The 24,935-nt window shown below is 36.0% G+C and overlaps 3 protein-coding genes across 6 annotated transcripts; 2 read left to right on the forward strand and 1 right to left on the reverse strand.

Annotated features, from left to right (window-relative positions):
- Nucleotides 8,825-10,192, forward strand: LOC104789470. Its single transcript, XM_010515165.1, has one exon. It carries the CDS (start codon nucleotides 8,825-8,827, stop codon nucleotides 10,190-10,192), a length of 1,368 nt encoding a protein of 455 aa, XP_010513467.1.
- Nucleotides 18,902-20,232, forward strand: LOC104787369 (dormancy-associated protein homolog 3-like). 2 transcript variants are annotated; one of them, XM_010512943.2, is made up of 3 exons: nucleotides 18,902-19,114; nucleotides 19,264-19,446; nucleotides 19,836-20,232. In XM_010512943.2, the coding sequence occupies exons 1-3, from the start codon at nucleotides 19,000-19,002 to the stop codon at nucleotides 19,967-19,969; spliced, it is 432 nt and encodes a 143-aa protein (XP_010511245.1). In that variant the 5' UTR covers nucleotides 18,902-18,999; the 3' UTR covers nucleotides 19,970-20,232. The 2 variants fall into 2 exon arrangements, with proteins under 2 accessions (XP_010511245.1, XP_010511246.1); XM_010512944.2 differs by having other exon boundaries at nucleotides 19,847-20,232.
- On the reverse strand, nucleotides 20,899-24,091 carry LOC104787370. Of its 3 annotated transcripts, none has more exons than XM_010512945.2 (7): nucleotides 23,681-24,091; nucleotides 23,362-23,476; nucleotides 22,620-23,282; nucleotides 22,005-22,531; nucleotides 21,814-21,938; nucleotides 21,488-21,639; nucleotides 20,899-21,417 (listed from the first exon to the last, which is right to left on the reverse strand). In XM_010512945.2, exons 1-7 carry the CDS (start codon nucleotides 23,869-23,871, stop codon nucleotides 20,932-20,934), a joined length of 2,259 nt encoding a protein of 752 aa, XP_010511247.1. In that variant the 5' UTR covers nucleotides 23,872-24,091; the 3' UTR covers nucleotides 20,899-20,931. The 3 variants fall into 3 exon arrangements, with proteins under 3 accessions (XP_010511247.1, XP_019101541.1, XP_019101542.1); XM_019245996.1 differs by having other exon boundaries at nucleotides 20,939-21,417; nucleotides 21,517-21,639; nucleotides 23,681-24,050; XM_019245997.1 differs by lacking the exon at nucleotides 20,899-21,417 and having other exon boundaries at nucleotides 21,523-21,644; nucleotides 23,681-24,056.

The raw sequence follows: 24,935 nt of genomic DNA on the forward strand, positions 1-24,935 counted from the left end.
CTTGGTTCTCCAACCACCATGACCTAATACCATAAGCCATAAAAGGTCATGCAAGGTTCCAACTCTTACCCGGCTTGTTAACTCACCCAACAATACAATTTACAACAATTCAAACCATACAAAACCTCCATATCAACACGCCTATAAAACCAAATAACCGTTATAAACGAGATCCCACCGTTCATTACCTAGCCAGTAGTATCATGCAGCTCTGTACAAAATTTCGTGACAATCGGACAAGTTCCGAACTCCCAAACGTTGCCTCGAAGAGGCCAACACGAACTGTTTCTAGGCTTCTAGATCTTCAATTACTGGACCAGAAAGAAACGTCCATAATTTCCTGAATATAACCTCAAATCAAGCTTCGTCAGTGGCTATAGTTTCTTGACAGAGAGCTGATTGTTTCTAGTTTCTTGACAGCGGCTATTGTTTCTAGGCTTCTAGATCTCCATAGAATCCTTAATTGTGAGCTGATTCCATCTGTTTCGACGGGAATTAACCTCGCAAAACCGGAACTCGGAAACGCACATGCATGTTTCATACTTACCATAAATTGCACCATTTACTTACCTTTCCAGCAATTACTTGTCCAGGAAGTAACAAGCATAGCTCCTTCACTTTAAATCCGAATAACAATCCGCCAATTTCTATGCACTCTTGGCTTGTTGGAGATCACGCCAATAACATTAGCTTTCCAAACCAATATCAGATCCGGCACCAGCGAGCCTCTAAAGTCGGCTCCTCCACACAGCCTTTATCTCCAACCTTCTTTCACTTTCTTTCTCCTCTTCAGCTCTGTTTACTCTGCTCTGTTCTCCCACCACCAAAGAGGCTTCCCACAGCCATGGGAGGACTTTACAGAACCACTGGTGGTCCACCACCTCCGCCACAACACGTTCTCTTTCTCCCCCCCACAACTCATGACTATATCTTTTTTCACCGAGTCACCGTCTCTGTTCTGATAACAACACGTACATCCAAAAAACCAAAATACTGAAATACAACAGCAACACAAGAGTTAAGGAGTAGCCGATACCTTTTCGACAACACCGATTTGCTCTCCGGAGGAGACGCTACACGCGACGGCACCACGAGTCTCGTGGGTAGCGACTTAACTAGAATCGGGGCAACCAGCACAACAGGGCTCGATCTCCCTCTTCTTCACACACCAACCAGACTAAACCGATTCAACTTTAATTCGCGACATACACACAAATCTTCCATTTTTTCCAGACATGGACGTTACACTGTTAAAAAATTTCATGGGATCATACTGTTGAAAAAGCAATAATCAGACAAATAACAACTTTAAAAAGTTGCTTTTCTTTTTAGGAGAAAGATGTGAAATATATATGGTTAATTAGACAATTTTATTAGCTTGTCTTATTTTCTAGTTAATTTTTTTTTTTTTTTTGACTTATACCGTAGTTTTGCTCGCCACCTATTTCTAAATTTTTATCCACTATACATGTATTTATAAATTGTTTGACTGCTTAATGAAATTTTTTCCTCTTTTAACTCCTAAAGCTTTATTAGAACTTAGATATTATCACATTGTAAGGATGAATACAAAAAGCTGGGGATATTAGAATGATAAATAACTGAAGTATTAGCAGCGAGAGGAGATTTTGCCAATGTATCCGCACACTTGTTACCATCCCTTGATACCCAACTGAACTTCATCATCTTCATTCTCTGGTTCCATTTCTTTATATCTCTGATCCAGTTGAAAGCCACAAAGTTTATAGTCTTACCCTGAAGCAGTGAGAGAACTTCAATATTGTCTCCTTCCAAGTGTACTTGCTTAGTGTATCCTTGACGCCAGGCATGTTGTAGGGCAAAAGACGAGAGCTTGGAGTTCACATTCTAGAGGGTTATTTGTACATTGACCTTCAGCTTGTCCTGAACCCACGTATAATCCATTGGTATCTCTAAAGATCCAACCTGCTTTTGATTTGATAGTAGTATTGTAGAAAAAGAAACATTGTTATATGTTTTTTTTTCAAAAGAAACATTCTTATATATGTTTTGACCACTTGTAGTCAACTTTTACATTTAGTCAATTTTCAAATATCTCTCCTATGATTTATTCTGATGTTTAGTCATTTACAAAATCTAATTTTTTTAATTTTTAGTCATTTAGTTACATTTAGTCATTTACAAAATCTAGTTTTCTATTAATTTTTAGTCATTTAGTCACTTCTAGTCAACTTTCAGATACTTTTCCTACATGTGTTATTCTGATCTTTAGCCATTTAAATTATATGTGCATGCATCTAATTTCTTTATATATATGGTCTTCACGTGTACATAACTATCACACCTATGACTATTAATTTTGAAATTATCATTTTAATTATATCAACGAAGATGTCTAAAACCCCCGTTATTGCTATCTTCATGGTCTTCTTCGTTCTAGGTTTAATACACACTTACATATTATATGATTAATATTTTAAAATAAGATTTCATACTAGTAACTCGTGTTATAGCACGGGCCAAAATGTTTATTATAACTTGAAATTAATAATACTGTATCAGAAAATTTGAGATTATATTTAAATATGTGTATCAGGGCCACTGGTGGTAAAGGAGACGCAAGGACAAGAACTATGTCATGAATATATTCAATTACAAGGACCATGTGAAGCCAAAATGTGTGTTAATGTATGCAGTTCGAAGCACAAGAATGGAAAAGGCACGCTGTCGAGCAAGCAATGCCTCTGCACGTTTAGTTGCACAATTTGATTTTTTTTTCCTGATCTATAAACTATATGCTATTGTCAATTCTAATAAAAAATAATATTTTCTAGTTTTTATATGCATGTGAATTATGGTTACAATTATTCTAAAGGAACTATAAATTGGTCTTTTAGCATATGTGCCCTAATTCACTGAATAAATATGGGATTTACGGGGTTTCAAGATTCAGGTTTGTTGGGGTCCAGAAAATTCACAGCACAAAATCCAATAATTTTTAGGATTCTAGTTTTTCAGGATCAGTTTCTTAGAAATCTAATAATAAATTAAAATGATGTCCCATTTTACGTGTGGTGGCCTTTTGCTGCAATGAATATATCTCGAGAAACAATTACAGTAGCTTGTTGTTGTCTTTTAGTCTTATAAGCATATGAATGATGTTTAACCAGTTCAATTAATGGAACATGCAATACTGTATTTATGATTTAAGGCATGTCACAAGAAAACACTTCAATTTTCGACAATGGTATTGGTAGGAAATTTGTTGAAATAGAATTATGATAAATTTCATACAAAATCAAAATTGTTGAAGTTTTTTGTCAACGTTCGTTGGAAATCGTCATAAATTATTGATGAAATATATCATTTGAAACTCTTTGAAATTATTTATCTGAAATGTTCTAACAAAATTTTGACAAAAATTTATATAATAGTCGTATTTTTCTACACGTAGGTGATATCTTATGTTTTGACCCAAATATTATACATAAAATGCACCTAAAAATACTATTTTGCTTGATCAGAAACGGATTATACACTACAAGAAAACAGTCGATTAGCGACTACAAGTAGCGACTACAATGTAGTCGCCAAAAATAACGACTAAATAGTGACAACTTTGCGACTACGTTGTGACTACAGTAATTTAGTCGCTAATGAGTCACTAACTTACCGACCACAGTTGATAGTCGTACTATAGTCGTCAAATTAGCGACTATTGTGCGACTCATTCGGCGAGTCATTAAATAGTCACCCGTAGTCGCCAAATAGTCATAAAAGATAGTTAAAAAACGTGTTTTTCCTGTGGGGGTTGGTGTACCAACTGTTATTAAGTAGTCGCCTATTAGTGGTATAGGTTTAGTCTTTAAAAACAAATTGCACCCATTTGTCATCTTCATTCCAACACAAGTGTCTTTCCTTCCCCAAAAAAAAAATGTAGATCAAAAAAAAAAAATTGGCTTTATAAAAACTTTTATTTTCTCCAAAAAAAAAAATATATATAGTTCTTAAAAAATAACGTAATATATATATATATATATATATATATAATGGCGAGAAATTTTTCATTAGAATTCGAATTAGTGGGGTTGGACCAATTCTTATCGTTTGCAAGTAGCCAAGATACAGTTCAGAATAATGGCGGTAAGTTTTTCTGTCCATGTAGTGTTTGCAAGAACAATAGATGTCTCTCGGGTAGAAGAGTTATGATGCATCCGTTCGATGCATTTAAATGATCGTGAATTAGCTGTCATACGAAAGAACCTGTCGGCAATAGAAGGGAAAGTAGAAGAAGAAAACAAACATATGTTTTAAGAAGCCTATCATTTTCTTACTTTTATTCACAAACAATATTTGCATAGGATTTGGACTTATGAATATGCTCTATTTAAGGCATCTATATAGGTTATATATAGAATCTTTTCCTTATTTCTTTTTTTTTTTTCAATATTCATTAAGGATTAATAAGTACTAAAATAATTTATGTGAAGATTTATTATTATAATTAAGATAGAAATTATAATAATAAAATTAATTTATTATTTTTCTAAAATTATAATTACAAGTTCTTTAATTATTATTATAATTAAGATAGAAATTATATATAGAATCTTTTCCTTATTTCTTTTTTTTGTTTCAATATTCATTAAGGATTAATAAGTACTAAAACAATTTAAATTTGGAATTATAATTTTTAGAAAAATAATAAATTAATTTTATTATTATAATTTCTATCTTAATTATAATTTTGATCTTAATCATTTAAATGTTTAAGGCCCAAACCCACTACCTAATTATCTAATTAGGCCTACAAATTCCTAAAAACCCATTAACCCACTAACTAACTTAAACCCATTAACCAACTAACTAACCTAAAAACCCTAATCTCACAACACAACTCTCTCGAAACTCTATCGCCTTTCTCTCAAACCCTAATCTCACAACATAACTCTATCGAAACCTCTCTCCTTACCTCTCTCGTTCTCTGTCTCTTCGAATCTATCAGTCTCAATCACCAACAAGATGCCAAATCGAGGGAAGAAGAGGAAGGTTGGTCCTAACGTTACTCAGAGAGCGACGGGGGCAACACCAAATTGACGGCCTAATACTCTGCCCAGTCAATACAACTTCACGCCGGCGGGACAAGATCCTCCCCCTCTGTAGACGCCTGAAGCACAACTCAGCGGTTTGCAACGACAGTCATCAGCCCAGATCCGGAACTATCCTTCGCCGCAACTACTTTTTCAGAACTCATCTACACATCCACCTCCACTCGAGCTACACCGGACTCCTTCAGAAGAAGTCCACTTCAATCCACAGACTCAGGCCAGAAGTCGGGATGTCTCTCCGCTTTCTCCAGCTCGACCCTCTCAAACTCAGGCGAGAAGTCAGGCGAGAAGTCAGGCCAGAAGTCGGGAAGTCTCTGCGCCTTCTCCAGTTCGACCCTCTCAAACTCAGGCGAGAAGTCAGTCGCATCCATCGCATCCATCTTCTCAAGGGAACAACTTTGAAAAAGAATCTTCTCCGGTGTTGCCCGAACTACAGTCGGATGTGTTGCGTGCTCTAAATTCATTGCTTGTGGTTCCAGACAGGGATAAGTTCACCACTGTCCTCTCTCCCACACCCGTACCGAACACCCAATGGTATGATTTTCCTCTTCACATGCAAATAACAATGATTGTGGTCTTGTTTTGTGCGAATAGAAATGATTGTGGTCTTGTCTTGTGCGAATAGCAATGACTGTGGTCTTGTCTTGTATTGATCTCATTTCTGTTGGTTTGTCTTGTGCGAATAGCTTCTAAGTTGGTCTTGTCTTGTGCGAATAACAATGATTGTGGTCTTGTCTTGTGCGAATAGAAATGTTTGTGGTCTTGTCTTGTGCGAATAGCAATGATTTTGGTCTTGTCTTGTGCAAATAGCAATGACTGTGGTCTTGTCTTGTATTGATCTCATTTCTGTTGGTTTGTCTTGTGCGAATAGCAATGACTGTGGTCTTGTCTTGTCTTGTATTGATCTCATTTCTGTTGGTCTTGTCTTGTGCGAATAGAAATGGTTGTGGTCTTGTCTTGTGCAAATAGCAATGATTGTGGTCTTGTCTTGCATTGATCTCATTTCTGTTGATCTTACTTATTTTATTGGTTCATTTGTATGGAGGTTTACTCGTGACAAAGGATTGAAACTTGTTCGGAAGATTACTAAAATTCTTCAAAACAAATCCGAAGGTCCCTTCTACAGCTAGACATGTGTGCCGCGGGACAAACAAGAGAGATACTTCCTTGAGTTCGCGGTAAGGATAGCTCATTTTTACATAGCTTTCATACTTAGCCTTCATACATAGCTTTACATGTCTTCTTTTCACTCACAATAGCTCTTTTTTTTCTAGAAAACCCACACCTGGGATCCTTTGATAACCAGGACTGTTCAAGCTTACTTTGAGGGAATCTGTCAAAACCGGATCAAAGACATGGTTAGCACTGTGAGGACTAGTCGAGTTCAACCAAACTGGATTGGCGACACTCTCTGGGTTACGATGGAGGATTACTGGGACACTGAATAAGCACAACAAAGGAGTAAAACCTACTATGATGCCCGTATGTCTGACCGTAACGGCCTAGGTCCTCACGTCCACCTCTCAGGGCCAAAGTCGTATCGACAGCTTCAAGACGAAATGGTTAAGTAGATGTTATTTTTGCCACTTTCAATTCTTACATAGCTGTTATTTTTTTTAGTTAATCTCTGTTTCTTTGCTAACATTGCAAGTTGAGGAATTGAGAAGAGAAGTCCGACTTGGTGAGGTTTTTATCAAGGCACATACAAAGCCTGATGGTACATATGTTGATCGGAATGCAGAGAAGATTGCAGAAACTTATGAGAAGACTGTTCAAGAGAGGTTGTCTCAGCTCGAGGCAGAGTCTTTTGCTGTGTCAGATGGAGAATCACGGCCACGGGACCTCACAACAGAAGAATATACAGAAATTTTCCTTGAGGTAACTTTTTTAAAAAACCAATACACATTTATAGTCTTGTAGTTTCATTTGTCATCCACTAATCTTAACTTTTCTCTTATTTTCAAGTCCACTGAGAAAGATACAAGAGGAACACCTTATGGAGTTGGAAGCCTCAAGGACTGCCTTGTCAATGGAAAGCATAAGCAAGCATGTGGCTCTTCTACCTTTGTGGCTCTCGAAGAACAGTTGAAGGAAGCTCAACGCATGATAGAAGAACAGGCTGCTCAACTGCGGAGGCGTGATGCAGAAACAGCTGTGCGTGAAGCTGAGCAATCCAAAGTTATTGCTGCTTAGAAGGACAAGATTTACCATTTATCAATCGTCGAGGAGTTTCTGAGGGAATGTGATCCGCGGTTTGAGAATTTCGTTGCAAGCAAACAGACAACCACATAAACTCTTCCCCAAGATGATCCAACTCCAACTCCATCAACCGCTGCTTAATAGGTTTCTTCTATGTCTTAACTCTTTTTGGATGAACTCTATCTCACTCTACTTGGATGAACTCTATCTCTCGCTCTTTTGTATGAAGTCATTGCCACTTTTGTATGAACTCTATCTCTCGCTCTTTTGATTTCTGTAACTTGAACATGTAGTGTATTTCAATATTTCGATATTATGTCTTTCCAAATTCGAATCTTTCAATTAAAATTGGTATACAAGAATGAAAAGAAGAGGATAATGGGAATGAAAAGAAGAGGATAATGGGAGATTAGTATATGAAACTTTCAAATTTTGAAATCAACATCAGTGGCTAAATAGTCGTAACATACAGATTCTGAAATCAACATCAGTGGCCAAATAGTCGTAATGTAGTTTCTAAATAGTCACTACGGTAAGTGACTATATAGCGACTATAAACACTCAGTTACTAATTAATCACACTATAGTCGTAATATAGTCGTATTTTAATGACTACGAGACGACTACTTCATGACCATATAACGACTACATTTTTTGGTCGTACAGTAGTCGCTAAAAGGCGACTATAAATACGACTACATAAATTAGTGACTCTCGATCTCCGACTGCTTGAGTTAGTCGCTATTTGGTCGTAAACACAGTTTATACAACTACAAAGTGACTAATAGTGTAGTCGCTAACCGCCTGTTTTCTTCTAGTGATAGATGTATATAGTAAAAAATATACAGATAGTTGTTACTGCATAACCATTTCACTTAAAAAGGGTATAACCTACAATTGCTCAATAGCATCCACCACTCTCTTTTAGAATTACAATAGAAAAATAACCATTCATTTTTTTGAAGGAACAGTTGTTAAATGAGTATCCATAGATGCCCTTAACTGACTGGTTACTTTGGTTTGTCTAAAACAAACACACAAAAAAAACTGATTGGTTACCTTATTTCATTATTATTTAAAATTTAATTTATAATAAAAAGTTTGAATTAATGTACTTAAGAGACTTATGCATTTAATTCTTTGTTGACTACTAAATGACATTCTTATCTGTTTTTTTTTTTAAGAAACATTCTTATATGTTTTGACACTTGTAGTCAATTTTCAAAAATATTTCCTATGACTTACTCTGATCTTTATGTCAAGGATACGCGGTATTAACACTCTTTAATATCGTAATATCTGATTGTATCTAATAAGGAACATTCCTTTCTTGTACAAACCTAGAGTCTCCTCCTCTGTTCTAGTATATATACCCTTATGTAATCACTTTGCATATATAAGAAATATCATCTTCTACATGGTATCAGAGCTATAACGATACCCTAAAATATTTTTTTCTCTGCAGCCGCTTTTCCCTTCTTCTTCTTCTACTTCTTTCCCATCTCTGTTTTCCATTTTCTCTATTTTACTCTGTTTTCATGGCTGCTGAAACAATCGACGTTTCTCAATCAGTTCTTCACGTTAACATGAGCAACATCACCAAGCTCACGTCCACGAATTACCTGACCTGGAAAGTTCAGGTCCACTCACTGCTTGACGGATACGATCTTGCAGGCTTTCTCGATGGCTCCAAACCAGCGCCTGCTCAAAGCACCACAACCAACGATCAAGTTACCCCAAATCCCGCATATGCAACATGGCGCCGCCAGGACAAGCTCATTTACAGTGGTTTACTCGGCACTCTCTGCTCCTCCATTCAACCGCTGGTCTCCTCCACCACCTCCTCTCAATCCATGTGGAAAACGATTGCCTCCACCTATGCTAGCCCAAGCTGGGGCCATATTCAACAACTTCGGATCCAACTGAAGCAAGCCACTAAAGGTGACAAATCCATTGATGACTATGTTCAAGGGTTCCTCATTCGCTTTGAAAAACTCGCCCTCCTTGGAAAACCTGTCGACCATCAGGAAACACTTGAATACATTCTTGAAGGCTTACCCGAAGAATACAAATCTGTGGTGGACCCAATTGAAGGCCGTGAAACTCCTCCCTCTATTTCTGAGATTGTGGAAAAACTTCTCAACAGAGAAGCCAAGCTGCTTGCTGCCTTCTACTCTGTTTCTAAACCTGTCCCCATCTCCGCTAATGTTGCCTCTGGTCCTCAACCGTATCAAGGCAAACATCACCCCCGTCAACAACAACATTGGAACAACAACAACAACAATCATCACTCCTCGTCTCGCCAGGATTATCGTGGTGCTAGAGGATATCAAGGGAAGTGCCAGTTGTGTGGAGTTTTTGGTCACAGTGCCAAACGCTGTCCACAATTCCACATGAACCAGTCCGGCTCTTCCAATGCCCTGCTTCCCTCTCCGTTTCGTCCATGGCAACCTCGCGCAAATCTGGCTCTTGCTCCTCCTCAGTCCTCTGATCCTTGGATCATGGATAGCGGTGCCACTCACCACATGACAAGTGACCTCCACAACTTGTCCCTTCATCATCCGTATCAAGGTGGTGATAGTGTCACTGTTGGTGACGGTTCAGCACTCTCCATCAAACACACTGGTTCACTTTCACTACCCTCTACCTCTCGACCCTTAACTCTCAAAAATGTCCTTTGTGTTCCTAAAATTCATAAAAACCTTATCTCTGTCTATCGTCTGTGTAATGCTAATAACGTTACGGTTGAATTTGCTCCTGCTCATTTGCAGGTGAAGGATCTGAAGTCGGGGGTCCCGTTGCTGCAAGGCAAGGCTAGAGCTGAGCTTTACGAGTGGCCTACCTATCCATCTCCTATCTCCTCATTTTTTGCTTCGTCTTCCACCAAACCCTCCATGGCTGACTAGCACTCTCGCTTAGACCATCCATCTTCCTCAATACTTCAATCTCTTGTTTCTACTTTTTCCCTTCCTTTTTCTAAATCTACCTCTCATAATAATTTTTGCAATGACTGTGCTCTCAATAAAAGCCATAAGCTTCCCTTTTCTCAAACAACGATCACTTCTACTCGTCCTCTTGAATTTATTTTTACAGATGTCTGGACCTCTCCTATAACCTCTATTGACAACTTTAAATACTATCTCGTTCTTATAGATCATTACACTCGCTATACCTGGCTATATCTCTTAAAACCAAATCTCAAGTTCGTGAAACTTTCATTCCTTTCAAAGCACTAGTAGAAAATCGATTCAATACAAGAATTGGCACCTTATACTCCGACAACAGAGGGGAATTCATTGCGTTCAGACCGTTTCTCTCTTCTGCTGGCATCTCAAATTTCACCTCACCACCGCATACCCCATAACCCAATGGAATATCTGAAAGGAAGCACATACATATTGTGGAAACTGGTCTGTCTCTGCTGTCTTGCGCTACAATGCCTAAAACCTACTGGACTTACGCCTTTGCCACAGCAGTTTATCTCATCAACCGCCTACCCACGACAGTCTTAGCAATGCTGTCTCCGTCTCAAATACTCTTTGGTGTCTCTCCTAACTACTCAAAACTTCGCATTTTTGGGTGCCTCTGTTTCCTTGGCTGAGACCCTACACAAATCACAAGCTGGACAACCGATCCGCTCCATGTGTGTTTCTGGGATATTCCTTGACTCAAAGCGCTTATTTCTGTCTACATCCAAGCTCGGGTCGAGTATATGCTTCACGCCATGTGGTTTTTGATGAGAAAAGCTTTCCTTACTCATCTCTCATCCTCCCAAAATCTTCGGATCCCATTGTTGTTCCAACTGTCTCCCTCCCATCAGTCTTTGTTGTTCCGTCCTCTCCGCCACTCATAACGCCGCGGCTGCTACCACCGAGACCATCGACTGCTGACCTTCACCCAGGTATGATTTCAGACAATTCAATTGAATCGACTCGATCAGCTTCACCCGATGTTGTCTCGAACAATAGCGACACATGCGACAGAGACAACCCAAACCTAAATTCAATCTTTCAGCCGCTCTTTCCACCTCCATTCCAGCTGAACCATTGACCGTGAACCAGGCCCTAAAAGACAAACGATGGAGAGGCTCTATGTCTGAAGAAATTGATGCATTCGCTCGCAATCAGACGCTTGACTTGGTCCCTCGTCCTTTCAACAAGAACATTGTCGTCTGTAAGTGGGTCTATAAAAATACGTTTCTCCCTAACGGTTCTCTTGGCAGGTGTAAATCACGTCTTGTTGCCAAAGGCTATAACCAACAGCTAGGTCGTGATTACACAGAAACTTTCAGCCCCATGATCAAATCTATAACGCTTCGTTTGGTGCTTGATGTTGCTGTCCAAAGGTCGTGGCCAATACAACAACTTGATGTGAATAACGCGTTTCTTCAGGGGACATTGAATGAAGAGGTGTACATGGAGCAACCTCCGGGGTTTGTTGATCCAGACAAACCCAATCATGTATGTCGGTTAAGAAAGGCGATATATGGACTCAAGCAGGCTCCACGAGCCTGGTTTACTGAATTGAAGACCTACCTCCTCTCTCTTGGCTTCAAAAACTCCTTGGCCGATACATCCTTTTTTGTTCTTCATCATGGTACGGACTGGATTTATCTCTTGGTCTATGTCGATGATATTTTGATCACAGGCAATCAACGGTCTACAATACAACACATTCTTCATCTTCTTACTGATCGATTCTCAATCAAGGACCCGGAGGATCTCAATTATTTTTTAGGCCTTGAAGCTCATCAAACATTGCAGGGTCTTCACTTGTCACAACGCAAATACATTTTAGACCTGCTTCACCGTCACAACATGATCAATGCCAATCCTGTCTGTACACCGATGGCCACTTCCCCAAAACTCACTCTCACCTCCAGCAACCCTCTCTCTGATCCAACCGTGTTTCGCAAACTTGTGGGAAGTCTTCAATATCTATCATTCACGCGACTGGATATTTCATATGCTGTTAATCGCTTATCACAGTTTATGCATCGTCCCACCAAAGCTCATTGGCAAGCAGCAAAGCGAATTCTCAGATATTTGGCTGGCACAACCACTCATGGCATCTTCTTTTTTGCGAAGAATGATCTCACACTACATGCCTTCTCTGACGCAGACTGGACAGGTGACTCTGATGATAATGTATCAACTAATGCCTACATTGTCTATCTAGGTCGGAATCCCATCTCTTGGACCGCGAAAAAGCAAAAAGGAGTCGCAAGATCCTCGACAGAAGCCGAGTATCGAGCAGTGGCGAACACAGCTTCAGAGATTCGGTGGATTTGCAGCTTACTTACAGAAATTGGCATTCCTTTTCATGTTGCTCCTGTTGTGTACTGTGACAATGTAGGAGCCACATTCTTATGTGCTAATCCAGTGTTTCATTCTAGTATGAAGCACATTGCGATCGATTATCATTTCATCCGTGGACAAGTTCAGCAAGGGATGCTTCATGTCGATCACGTCAACACTAGAGCCCAGTTAGCAGACGCGCTAACTAAACCTCTCCCAAGGACGCATTTTCTCCTTCTACGAGACAAGATTGGTGTCCGCAAGGCTCCTCCATCTTGAGGGAACGTGTCAAGGATACGCAGTATCAACACTCTTTAATATCGTAATATCTGATTGTATCTAATAAGGAACATTGCTTTCTTGTACAAACCTAGAGTCTCCTCCTCTGTTCTAGTATATATACCCTTATGTAATCACTTTGCATATATAAAAAATATCATCTTCTACACTTTAGTCATTTACATAATCTAATTTTCTTTTAATTTTTAGTCATTTAGATTATACTTAGTCATTTACAAAATCTATTTTTCTATTAATTTTTAATGATTTAATCACATGCATCTGATTTTTTTATATATATGGTCTTCACGTGTACCTAACTATCACACCCATAACTGTTAATTTTGAAGTTTTCAATTTAATTATATCAACAAAGATGTCTAAAACCCTTGTTATTGCTATCTTCATGGTCTTCCTCGTTCTAGGTTTGATTTACACTTACATATTATGCCGATTAATATTTTTAAATAAAAATTCATATTACGTATTTTCACATGTCTTCTCCTTTATTTGATAGTATTCTTCTTATCATTGCTTTTTATTTTATAACAGAAAATTTGAGATTATAATTAAATATTTGTATCAGGGCTGCTGGTGGTAAAGGAGATGCAAAGACAAGAACTGTGTCATGAATATATTCAATTACAAGGACCATGTGAACCCAAACTGTGTGTTGATCTATGCAATTCGAAGCACAAGAATGGAACAGGCGCCGGGTGAATGCCCTGGAGCAAGCAATGCCTCTGCAGTTTTAATTGCAGAATTTGATTTTTATTTTCTTCTATCTATAATCTATATGCTATACTCAATTCTAATTAAAAGAATATAGAAAAAAATTATACTCGTAATGTGCATGTGAATTACGATTTTAATTATTCGGAAGGAACTATAAATTGGTATCTTAACATATAATGTATATGCGCTGTTACACACAAAAAAAAAAAGAAAAAAAAAAACATATAATGCCCTAATTCACATGCTGGCAAAAAAAATGCCCTAATCCATATGTCGAATCCCGGCCGATTGATTGGGACTATATTCAATGAAAATATAGTTGGTTTCAAGATTCATAGCACAAAATCGATTGGTTTATTATTCAGGATCAGTTTCTTAGAAATCTAATAGAAAATTGAAAATGATAATGATGATGTCCCAATATACGTCCAATCATATTATCTGCCGCAATGAATATTTTCGAGATGCCAATGAGAGTAGCTTGTCGTTCGTTTTGTAATCTCTGTTCAAAGTACCTATGTTTATAAATTTTAAGTTTTAGAAAGTACTCGCCCGGTAAATAATAATAAAATTTATCATTTTGATTCTATTTTGTGTGTGTTTGGGTTTTGGTGGATTGATGAATATAGAGGTATTCAAAAATACTCCTAAGATTAATTGATTTGTTTCTTTTCCGTATATCGTATGGTACCTCATTTAATGGCACAGATTTATTTAGTTAGGTGAATCGTGTCTCCGACCTTAATAGAATTGGATGTCTTAAGATTTACATTGATCCAAAATTCCTTGAACTTGAATCGACCTAGGAAATATAAGTTTAGTTTCTCACTTTTCTTTTTTTTTGGACAAATATTAAATTAAGTTTAGTTTGTCCAAAAAAAAAAGTTTCTCACTTTTCTATTAGACTAGCATGTCTCTCTTTACTTCTCTGCCTTTCATTGCAAGTTAGCTAACTCTATTGATAAAGTTTATCTACCTTCTCTAGATGAATCATCCCCAGTTAGAGTTGAAAACCTTTAAGTTATATGAATGAATTAATTAAGTTTGACAAAAAAAAAGTTGTCTGTTTGTACCCACTTCTCAAGAACAATTCAGTCAGACGTGATACAATAATTTTGAGAATGAGTCATCAGCAATGAGTTTATTCTGAAAATTCTAAAATCAAAAGAGATTATGGTTTCTTTGTGATTCTTCAATGTCAACGAAAAACCAAAATAATTGTCTTTTTTTTTTTTTTGGTCGTTGTTTGATCAAAATTTTTGTTTTGGTTGATGTTTTTATTTATGTGTCTTCTAAATTGAGGCCCATTATATAAACGTATTAGAATGTTTAATCAAATTAAACAACCATTAATCTCGTACCAAACAAAAGCACAAAATATGAGTTCCTAAGTTGCTTTTGTTTGAGTTTAATGGTTGTTTAATGGTTGTATGTATAAACAACCATTAATCCCATAGAATGTTTAATCAAATTAAAAAACCATTAATCGTGTCTCAATTCAATATAATCTCATTAATTTATCTGGTAGTAGTAAAACTAAGTTGCTTTTGTATGTTTGATTTTAATGGCATCAACAATTTCAGATTATATATATAATAGTATTAAATTATGTGAGATAATTTAATGAAAAATCCTGGGAAGAAAAGTTTTGATACAGGATAAAAGAAGAAAAGCAGAGAGCATTGATATCGTTGTTGCATGATAATGACGAGCAAGTTGCATATATCATATAATTATATGGTCAAATACTTTAATGATTTTTTTATATAGGCCATGACTGGCACTTAAGTCACAAAGTGTTTTTCCCAATCAACGTACAAACAACAATACCAAAAAAAAACAACGTACAAACAAAGATAAATTTAAAATATATTATTAGGAACTTAAAATATTATTGAATTTGAAAATTATTAATAACTAATCACTGTACAATATTATTTTTATAAACTCTTTTTGATGCTGTATAACATATTCAATATACTAGTACTAAATATGATCGAGAACCGTAATTAATTCATAGCCAGAAAAAATACTATTAATTATTAATATTAAAATTATAGATTTACATTTATAGACCATTTTCAAAAAATGTAATAATATTTTGTTCTTCTATTAATATATATTCTCTCTATTTTATTTTAAAAGATGTTTTAACATAATTTTGTTTCATTTAAATGATGTTTAAAAAAAATTATGCAAAAATTAAATGTATTTAATTTATTTTAATCATATTTAATTTATTTTAATCAATCATATTTTACATTGTATATAGCTATTGGTTGAATTCATTTATTTAATACTCTTTCACACTGTTCCTAAAAGATTGATGTTTGAGAAGTTTTACACAAATTAAGAAATAATGATTATTGGCGGGAAAAAAAGAAAAAAAATGATTATTAATTTTAAATGCATTATTATTTTTTCTTTGTCAACCATTGAGTCACAACAGGCCGACTATTAGCCAAATGCATTAAGGACTTATTATTGACCATTGCATTAAGGTCACTTCATATGCATTATTGTTTTTAACTAAAAAATTATCATATAATTGTAGATCAGTGACTATTCAGATTTTAAAATTTTCTTAATAATTGTTTCTTAAAATTTATAAAAGTTTATTAATTATTAATATTAAAATTATAGATTTACATTTATAGACCCTTATCAAAAAATGTAATAATATTTTGTTCTTCTATTAATATATACTCTCTCTATTTTATTTTAATTGATGTTTTAACATAATTTTGTTTCATTTAAATGATGTTTAAAAAAATTTATGCAAAAATTAAATGTATTTAAATTATTTTAATCATATTTAATTTATTTTAATCAATCATAATTTACATTGTATGTAGCTATTGGTTGAATTCATTTATTTAATACTCTTTCACACTGTTCCTAATAGATTGATGTTTGAGGAGTTTTACACAAATTAAGAAATAATGATTATTGGCCGGAAAAAAAGAAAAAAAAATGATTATTAATTTTAAATGCATTATTGTTTTTTCTTTGTCAACCATTGGGTCACAACAGGCCGACTATTAGCCAAATGCATTAAGAACTTAGTATTGACCATTGCACTAAAGTCACTTCATATGCATTATTGTTTTTAACTAAAAAAGTATTATATAATTGTAGATCAGTGACTATTCAGATTTTAAAATTTTCTTAATAATTGTTTCTTAAAATTTATAAAAGTTTATTAATTATTAATATTAAAATTATAGATTTACATTTATAGACCATTTTCAAAAAATGTAATAATATTTTGTTCTTCTATTAATATACACTCTCTCAATTTTATTTTAACTGATGTTTTAACATAATTTTGTTTCATTTAAATGATGTTTAAAAAAATTTATGCAAAAATTAAATGTATTTTAATCATATTTAATTTATTTTAATCAATCATATTTTACATTGTATGTAGCTATTGGTTGAATTCATTTATTTAATACTCTTTCACACTGTTCCTAAAAGATTGATGTTTGAGAAGTTTTACACAAATTAAGAAATAATGATTATTGGCGGGAAAAAAAGAAAAAAAAATAATTATTAATTTTAAATGCATTATTGTTTTTTCTTTGTCAACCATTGGGTCACAACAGGCCGACTATTAGCCAAATGCATTAAGGACTTATTATTGACCATTGCACTAAGGTCACTTCATATGCATTATTGTTTTTAATTAAAAAAGTATTATATAAATGTAGATCAGTGACTATTCAGATTTTAAAATTTTCTTAATAATTGTTTCTTAAAATTTATAAAAGTTTATTAATTATTAATATTAAAATTATAGATTTACATTTATAGACCCTTATCAAAAAATGTAATAATATTTTGTTCTTCTATTAATATATACTCTCTCTATTTTATTTTAATTGATGTTTTAACATAATTTTGTTTCATTTAAATGATGTTTAAAAAATTTTAGGCAAAAATTAAATGTATTTAATTTATTTTAATCATATTTAATTTATTTTAATCAATCATATTTTACATTGTATGTAGCTATTGGTTGAATTCATTTATTTAATACTCTTTTACACTGTTCCTAAAAGATTGATGTTTGAGGAGTTTTACACAAATTAAGAAATAATGATTATTGGCGGAAAAAAAAGAAAAAAAAATGATTATTAATTTTAAATACATTATTGTTTTTTTTTTGTCAACCGTTGGATCACAACAGGCCGACTATTAGCCAAATGCATTAAGGACTTATTATTGACCATTGCACTAAGGTCACTTTATATACATTATTGTTTTTAACTAAAAAAGTATTATATAATTGTAGATCAGTGACTATTCAGATTTTAAAATTTTCTTAATAATTGTTTCTTAAAATTTATAAAAGTTTAATATTAACTAGCTAAAAGTGATGGAAAATCAATATTTGTATAACATGAAAAAATCACAAACCATCAATTTTTAAATGACAGAGGGAATAATGTTTTTATAAAAAAGATGTAAATTATATATTTTTTAATTTTTGTATAAAAACTTTAAACATCACTTATAACAAATACAAAGAAAATATGTGTATCTTATTTTTAAAAACATGGTTTAGTTGCTATCTCCAACAATATAAGAAAATTTTCATTCATAAGATATTAGTTTTTTTTTGCTGACAAAAAAAAAAGATATTAGTTTTTTATGAGTTTGTACGAAGAGAAAACTTAACTGGTTTATTTTGTTGCATAAGATATTCTTTTGGAAGTGTAAAATCATTTCCATTTTTTCATCAAAATTATGTTTAATTTTCTTTATTTGTTTGAATGATTGTATGGATTATGCAACACTTTTCTTATGATAATAGAATTGAGTTGCCGTAGAAACAATTGAAAGAATGATTAACAAAATTAAAATTACATCTAATTGTCATGCTTTTCATGCTCGGATACTAGAAGGAAAAAAAAAAAAAAAAACAAACAAAATAGAGCTCCGATATTAACTGAAAGAGAGAACTTGGTCTCTTTTGTGTTGGCGGCTAAGATCAAAAGGGAAGGGTAACATTGTAAATAAACATAAATCGAGAGGTATTTTAAACTCAATGAAGATAAAGCTAAGGATACAACCGTAAATAAATTAAAAAAGAGAGCGAAAGATGCGGTCACGTGAGACGCATTAATGACCCTCCGATGAAAGCCACGTGGCACTCTGATCTAAATATCTCGACCTTATCGGGTCCCACACTCGACCTTATCCACCTTTACGTAGAGCTATGATCCAGACGCCACGTCAGATACAGATCAACGGTTCAGATCTTTTCATTCGCCTTTAAATCATCGCCTCCTTGTTGAATTATTGAATCTCTCTTACTACAACAACAACAACAGTTTTAAGAAAATATCCAAAAAAGACCCCAAAAACTTTAGATTCTTATCAATTTCAACCTCTTTATGGGCTTACTTGATCATCTCTGGGATGATACCGTCGCTGGTCCACGGCCAGAGAACGGCCTTGGCAAGCTTCGGAAACACCATACCTTCAGTTTCCGACCTAGCTCAGGCAATGGTAGGGCGTGTTATTGCTATAAAATTGAAACCGATTGAATCAACGAATCTTAAAATTAGTAAAAACATGCACTGAAGTATTTAAACCTGATGATCGATCCGATTAGATCGTTTGATTTGATGTAATTTTTTAATGGCTGTGGTTATTAGATCAATCTGAAGGTGGAAGTGCGAGATCGTACGGTGAGGATTCGCCGGAAGAGGCTGTGAAAGTTACACGTAGCATCATGATTATAAAACCACCAGGTTACCAAGGCGGTTCAGCTCCGGCGTCGCCTGCCGGTTCAACTCCGCCGCTGTCTCCTTTCTCTCCGCCTCTTTCTCCGTTCTCCGGTGAGTGTTTTTTTTACTTTACCAGTTTCGTATCATTGTTAGTTAGGTGAAACAGCACAGTCACTTAATTCGTTGAAGGGTAGTCTTGTCATTTCTTGATATATGTCTATTAATGTATAGTGTGATTACTATTAGATTTAGGTATAGAAGTAAGTGTGTGTCGACAATATAGCATAAGGTTTTGTCTCATAGTATCCACTATGATTTGATACACCAGTTTGGTGATTATGTGATTAGGTGTGTTGTCTTGTCAGATGTTGTTATACGTTACCTAACATTTGACTAGTATGTGGATGGTTACATTTCATTAAATGAGTCAGAGTTGTATGGTTTAAAGTGAATGTATGAGGTTTACTAACGAGAAGGGATCATTTTTGGGATGTGAACGGAGCAAACGCAGGAGGAAAGGAACCCTTTCGGTTTAGGAGGCGGTCGTCGGATGCGTTCGATAAGGCAGCAGGAGGATCAGGATCAGAGACTGGACCAAGGAGCCCTCCTCCTACTTACGGCATGTGATCTCTAACACAAATCTTGAAAAAGAGGAACAAAAACAGAGTGCCCTTAAGCGCTGGCGTTCTGACAACATCAAGTGGTCGTTTACAAAGTCTTGTTTCTTTTTGCTTCTGTAGGCCAAAGAGTTCTCTTCTGCGTGCGTGTATGAGTTTGTTTGTGTGTCTGTTTCTATGTGTTATCCCGCTTTTGTAATGCTTTTACGCTTTTGTACATTTTAGCTGCAATGGTAATAACAGAAGACATGTAGATGCTTGACTTTGGGTCTTTTTATCTTATCAGTTTATAGCTTATCCTTCACATCCAAATAGAGAAGTAGACCACTCAAAAAAAAAACACTACACTCTGATTTTTTTACATCAAAGTCTCTTCCTAGGCCATGCGAGAACGACTTTTTTAAACTTTTCCTACACTAAAATGTTTATCTCCGGACTCTTTTCAAAATTTTATAAAAATCCATTTTACTAAACCAAATACTTATTACCCAAAAATAAAATAAAAAATCATTTGTAATTTTGGAGACTGCAGGGTAAGGGGAACAAAATGCACATGCTAAACAAGTGAGACCCTACAATAGCTTGGATAACTAAACAAGTGAGACAATATGCTACTTAGACCACGGTGCTATAAACGCCAAACCCTCAAATGTAGTAACACTTGTCATTTAATAAGGTGTAAGCGACTCAAAAGTATGGAGTGGTAAGACAAGCAAAGTATATATCTTGTACATTGTCGGATCCTAAAGATTCTGTTTAGGTAAGTCCTCCAACTCTATAAAATTTGAGGTATCCTACTAGACAACACATCTCATTTCTGGCCTTTTGAACCAGCAAATACTCAAGTATGAACGATGCTCAACGATCTATAAGTTGATAGCTAACTTACAATATATTAAGCAAAGCAGTCTAGTTGATAAAAGACATACCAAGAATCCAATCCATCTGACTAAAAAATTATGCAATTTCTTTGAAGTTTTCACCCGAATATTACGTGTTTGTACAAATTATCACCACCATCAACATTAGAATAGCTCATAACAGGATATGGATATCTCGCAACTTGTACTTTCTCCTCCGAGGCCATAACCTTACCGGAGTTTCGATACCATGGTTCTACGTAAGGACTTGTAGAAGAAGATACATTTGACGATGAAGCATCGACGACAACTGATCCCCAGTCCCGTTCACCGGTAGCTTCGGTTATCCTCTTCCGTACCAACAACTTACCAACATCTTCTCTTCTTCTATGTGTTACACTTCTTAGAATCGATACCGACAACAGCAAGACGAAAACCGCATCTTCCTCGGGGAGAAACTCCACAGCTTGATGCTTCCAGTCGATTAGAGCAGTTGCTTTTTCTGTTGGATTTTCTTCTGTTGATCTAACCAATGTTGCAAAACCTTCCTCGTCTTCTTCATCTTCTCCTTTATATTGCATTCTTCGTCCAGTTAGTAGCCGAACCTATATTACCAAAGACGTCAGAAAGCGGTTAGAAAAACGTGATGAAAAATCTTGAATCTTGAAACCATACCAGCGAACCAGGGTTTCTTGAATATAGACCTAGCTCTGAGATAGCTCCTGATGAGTCCCAACGGATACGCAATTCGTCTCCAGTCGAAAATTCCCAACCAGCCTCCCAATCCTCAACTGGTTCTTTAGGCGTCACGGTTCCAACAACCTTCCCTGTACTAGATGAGAAAACACGATGATCGGTACACTTCTACTGCTCAAGACTGCTACTGTTTCATTCTCGACTTTCTTAAAATAGAAACCATATTTTTCAGTTTTTCTAAAAATATATATTTTGCAAACTCAAACGCTAAAAAAATATCTTCTTGTCTTCCTAAGTCAATGTACCTGGAGCTTTACCGATTGAGCCCTCGATATAAGACCAAGAACCTACACGAATCTCTGTTATCCGCTCCTCTGATTTAACTGGGGATGGAATTTCACCTCCACGTTTAAACACTCCTTTTCCGACTCTAAACCAAATTTAGAATCAGTTCAGAAGGAAAACAAGTTCTCAACAGATAGATTGTGGAGCTTACCGGATGCGGATAACAAAGCATTCCCGCCCTGCATGATCAAGAACGGTCCGTGTAAGCCACCTTCCTTCTTGAGGACGGAAGTTGTTACTTCTTTGAACTGAATCAGATATCATAGCACCTGAATCATCCGTAACTCGATCCGGCACAAATCTCAGCAAGTAGGGCGCTTGAACCGGGGGCGTAACCGAAGCAAACACACTTACTTGCTTACCGAGAAACCTACCAGATGCTAATGAATGTGCTCGTAACAGATCATTCCACGGAAACTCAATCACCCCTTCAGGTTTCCCACTTCTGAAGCAAATCCCACGAGGACGTTCATGATGTGATTCCAATACAACCCCTAACGTCCCAAACTCGCAGTAAAGATGCCAACCCTTTTGCCACGTCCCATCGCGAGACAAATCTGTCATTTTCTTGTCTAGCTGCAGCTTCCTATGACATCTAGCAACTCTCAAACGAAGGAAACTTCGATCTCTAGACTCATTCCGCTCTGCTTTTGGATTCAGCCTTATAAATATACACAACTGCGAAAAATAATCATCTTCAGATAGACTCAAAAAAAAGACAACTTACTTCAGAGTCAAGTCATTTACATCAAAAGCAAGAACTTACTTCCAAAACAAATCTAGGTCGAACGGACTTATACGCGGTGTTAACGTCCATATCAGAGACAGGCCAATAAAACACTGCACTTTTACTAAGACGAGACTCATTCGCTATTACCGTCAATTCACCACCTGCTTTCTCGTAAGGTTGATTGAAGTAACTATCCCACAGTCTTTTCGTTCTTTCCACTTCCGTTTTCTCAACTGCTTCTCCAACTCGTACCACTTTTCTCGTAACCTCTTCCAACATTTCATCAACATCCTCTTTATATACCGTCGGGTAACTCTTGTGTGTGAGCCACATAAGAAGCATATCTGAAGCTGGAATAATACGAGATATCTCGTCTTTGAACTTGTGTAAGATCAACAGGAACCCTTTGTAACGTAACCGAGCAGCGATCAAGTAAACGGTTTCAGACATATATGGTGCTGAAAACTTCTCCCAAAGTAACCTCTGCTTCTCTACTAGAGTTTTCACATCTTCATTCACTGAAGAAACTGTCTCAACTGAATCAGGATCAGCTCTGTTCTCAAAACTCTCCAACGGGTACCGTAAAACCCAAACCTTTTCGCATTGTAGAACCGCGTAATCCTCGTTCTCTTGATCGTAAATAGCAGGCTTCCCTATAAGTTTTGAGAATCTCTTTTGACAATAATCCCTATAACTCACCTAACAAAGATAAGATCATAACTATAATTCCCGATCAAATCAGAATCTTTGTTAACTAAGAGAAGGAAACAGAGCTTACTGGATTCAAAGAATGACAAAACCAAACCCATTCAATATCAATAGGAGGCAAAATCATTGGAGGCTTTAAACCAACCGTTAGATCAGAAATCAACGGCATCCAAAGCTCATCATACCTTAAAGAACACAACAACACTCGCATTTAATTACATGATCAGAAAAGAAAAAAATCAAACCTTTCAGGAATAAATTCAATCAGACTCCAACAAAGATCCAACCTTTAGGGACCAGAAGATACTAAAAGAAAGATAACAAAATGAATCTAAACCGTCCGATCAAAACTCAGGAGATAAGAGTAAAGGTGAAGCTTCTTTTGTCACCTTCTAATAGCTTCAGCAATAACGGGTGGATGATGAAGCCATTGACAATCTCCGATAGACCTCAAAAGCGCTATGAGACGTCTTGCTGCAGATACGATATCAGCTCCGATTCTTACGGCGTCTACCTCTGAGATCTCGCTGAGACTCCGCGCCGCTACGCCGTCGGCGAACTCCGACAGTCCTAGAGACATTAGCTCTCTGAGCGAGAGAGAGTATGATAGTATCTAAAGACAAAACATTGACATGAGATTGGAGGTTTTTTTGTCGAATGAAGAAACAGATATTTGGCGTATAGAGACCGTGAAGGAATAAAGTAGAGTTCATCTGAAGTGAACAAACAGTTTTGTTTTGTTTTCTCTTTTTAATTCTAAATCAGTATTATAGTATAATTTTAAGTATTAAAGTAGACAATTATTTTATAAGAAGCGAATCATGTCGAGACACAAACCACCAAAATGGTGATGACAAAACCAAACATGAAGTATTTTAGGTATGCGACTAGAGACACTAGAGCCATACTTGATACTTGTGTGTTTATATGATTCGATATATATATACATATATATATAGCATGGCGATACATTTATACAAAACTTCTACCCCGAGCACACGCAATGGAGCCATAGACAGTCAAGTGAAATCCAATCCACGAAATAATTTGATCTATGGGCAGCATCATTGTGGTAAAGGTCGTGTAGAGCTGGGGATAGAGGGACTTGAACCCTCACGATTTTAAAAGTCAACGGATTTTCATCTTACTATAAATTTCATTAATAAAAAATGGAAAATTGGCTATGGAGATTCCGCGCGGTCATAAATTCATACAGACACAAAAGANTTATTTACAGAACTGTGCCAACCGTGCCTTCCTACCAACTCCGCCAACCCCAGACGGGGATATTGATTTAGCCGCACCTGAACCCGCAACTGCTGCCTCTACTCTGCCTACTTTTTGTGCCGACTTCGACTGCCTTATTTCGGGTGAAGAGTAAGGGGTGGTAGGCTTAGTAGGGCTCGAACCTACAATATAACCGTTATGAGCGGTACGTTTCAACCAATTAAACTATAAGCCCCTACGGATCTCTACATGCAATTTGCTCACTTCGGGAAGAGCGGACGCAAGCAAAGGGGAGGCCTTTGCTCTATCTGCTTCTTCCTCTTCCCAGGAATGCCCAATTAGATAAAATAATGATTTTCTTATTGTTTATAGATAGATAATCTTATATATCTATTATTTAGAATAATAAGAAAATAA

Source organism: Camelina sativa, chromosome 5 (genome assembly GCF_000633955.1).
Source record: "Camelina sativa cultivar DH55 chromosome 5, Cs, whole genome shotgun sequence".
Classification (NCBI taxonomy): Eukaryota; Viridiplantae; Streptophyta; class Magnoliopsida; order Brassicales; family Brassicaceae; genus Camelina; species Camelina sativa.

What these genes read in the sequence shown, in the direction of transcription:
- LOC104789470 (XM_010515165.1), top strand. Translation starts at nt 8,825, where the DNA reads ATGGCTGCTGAAACAATCGACGTTTCTCAATCAGTTCTTCACGTTAAC.
- LOC104787369 (XM_010512943.2), top strand. Translation starts at nt 19,000, where the DNA reads ATGGGCTTACTTGATCATCTCTGGGATGATACCGTCGCTGGTCCACGG. An exon ending in CCGACCTAGCTCAGGCAATG is followed by an intron (nt 19,115 to 19,263) that starts GTAGGGCGTGTT and finishes TGTGGTTATTAG; the next exon opens with ATCAATCTGAAGGTGGAAGT. An exon ending in GCCTCTTTCTCCGTTCTCCG is followed by an intron (nt 19,447 to 19,835) that starts GTGAGTGTTTTT and finishes GGATGTGAACGG; the next exon opens with AGCAAACGCAGGAGGAAAGG.
- LOC104787370 (XM_010512945.2), bottom strand. Translation starts at nt 23,871, where the DNA reads ATGTCTCTAGGACTGTCGGAGTTCGCCGACGGCGTAGCGGCGCGGAGT. An exon ending in TTTGTCATTCTTTGAATCCA is followed by an intron (nt 23,283 to 23,361) that starts GTAAGCTCTGTT and finishes TATCTTTGTTAG; the next exon opens with GTGAGTTATAGGGATTATTG. An exon ending in CTCAATCGGTAAAGCTCCAG is followed by an intron (nt 21,640 to 21,813) that starts GTACATTGACTT and finishes CATCTAGTACAG; the next exon opens with GGAAGGTTGTTGGAACCGTG.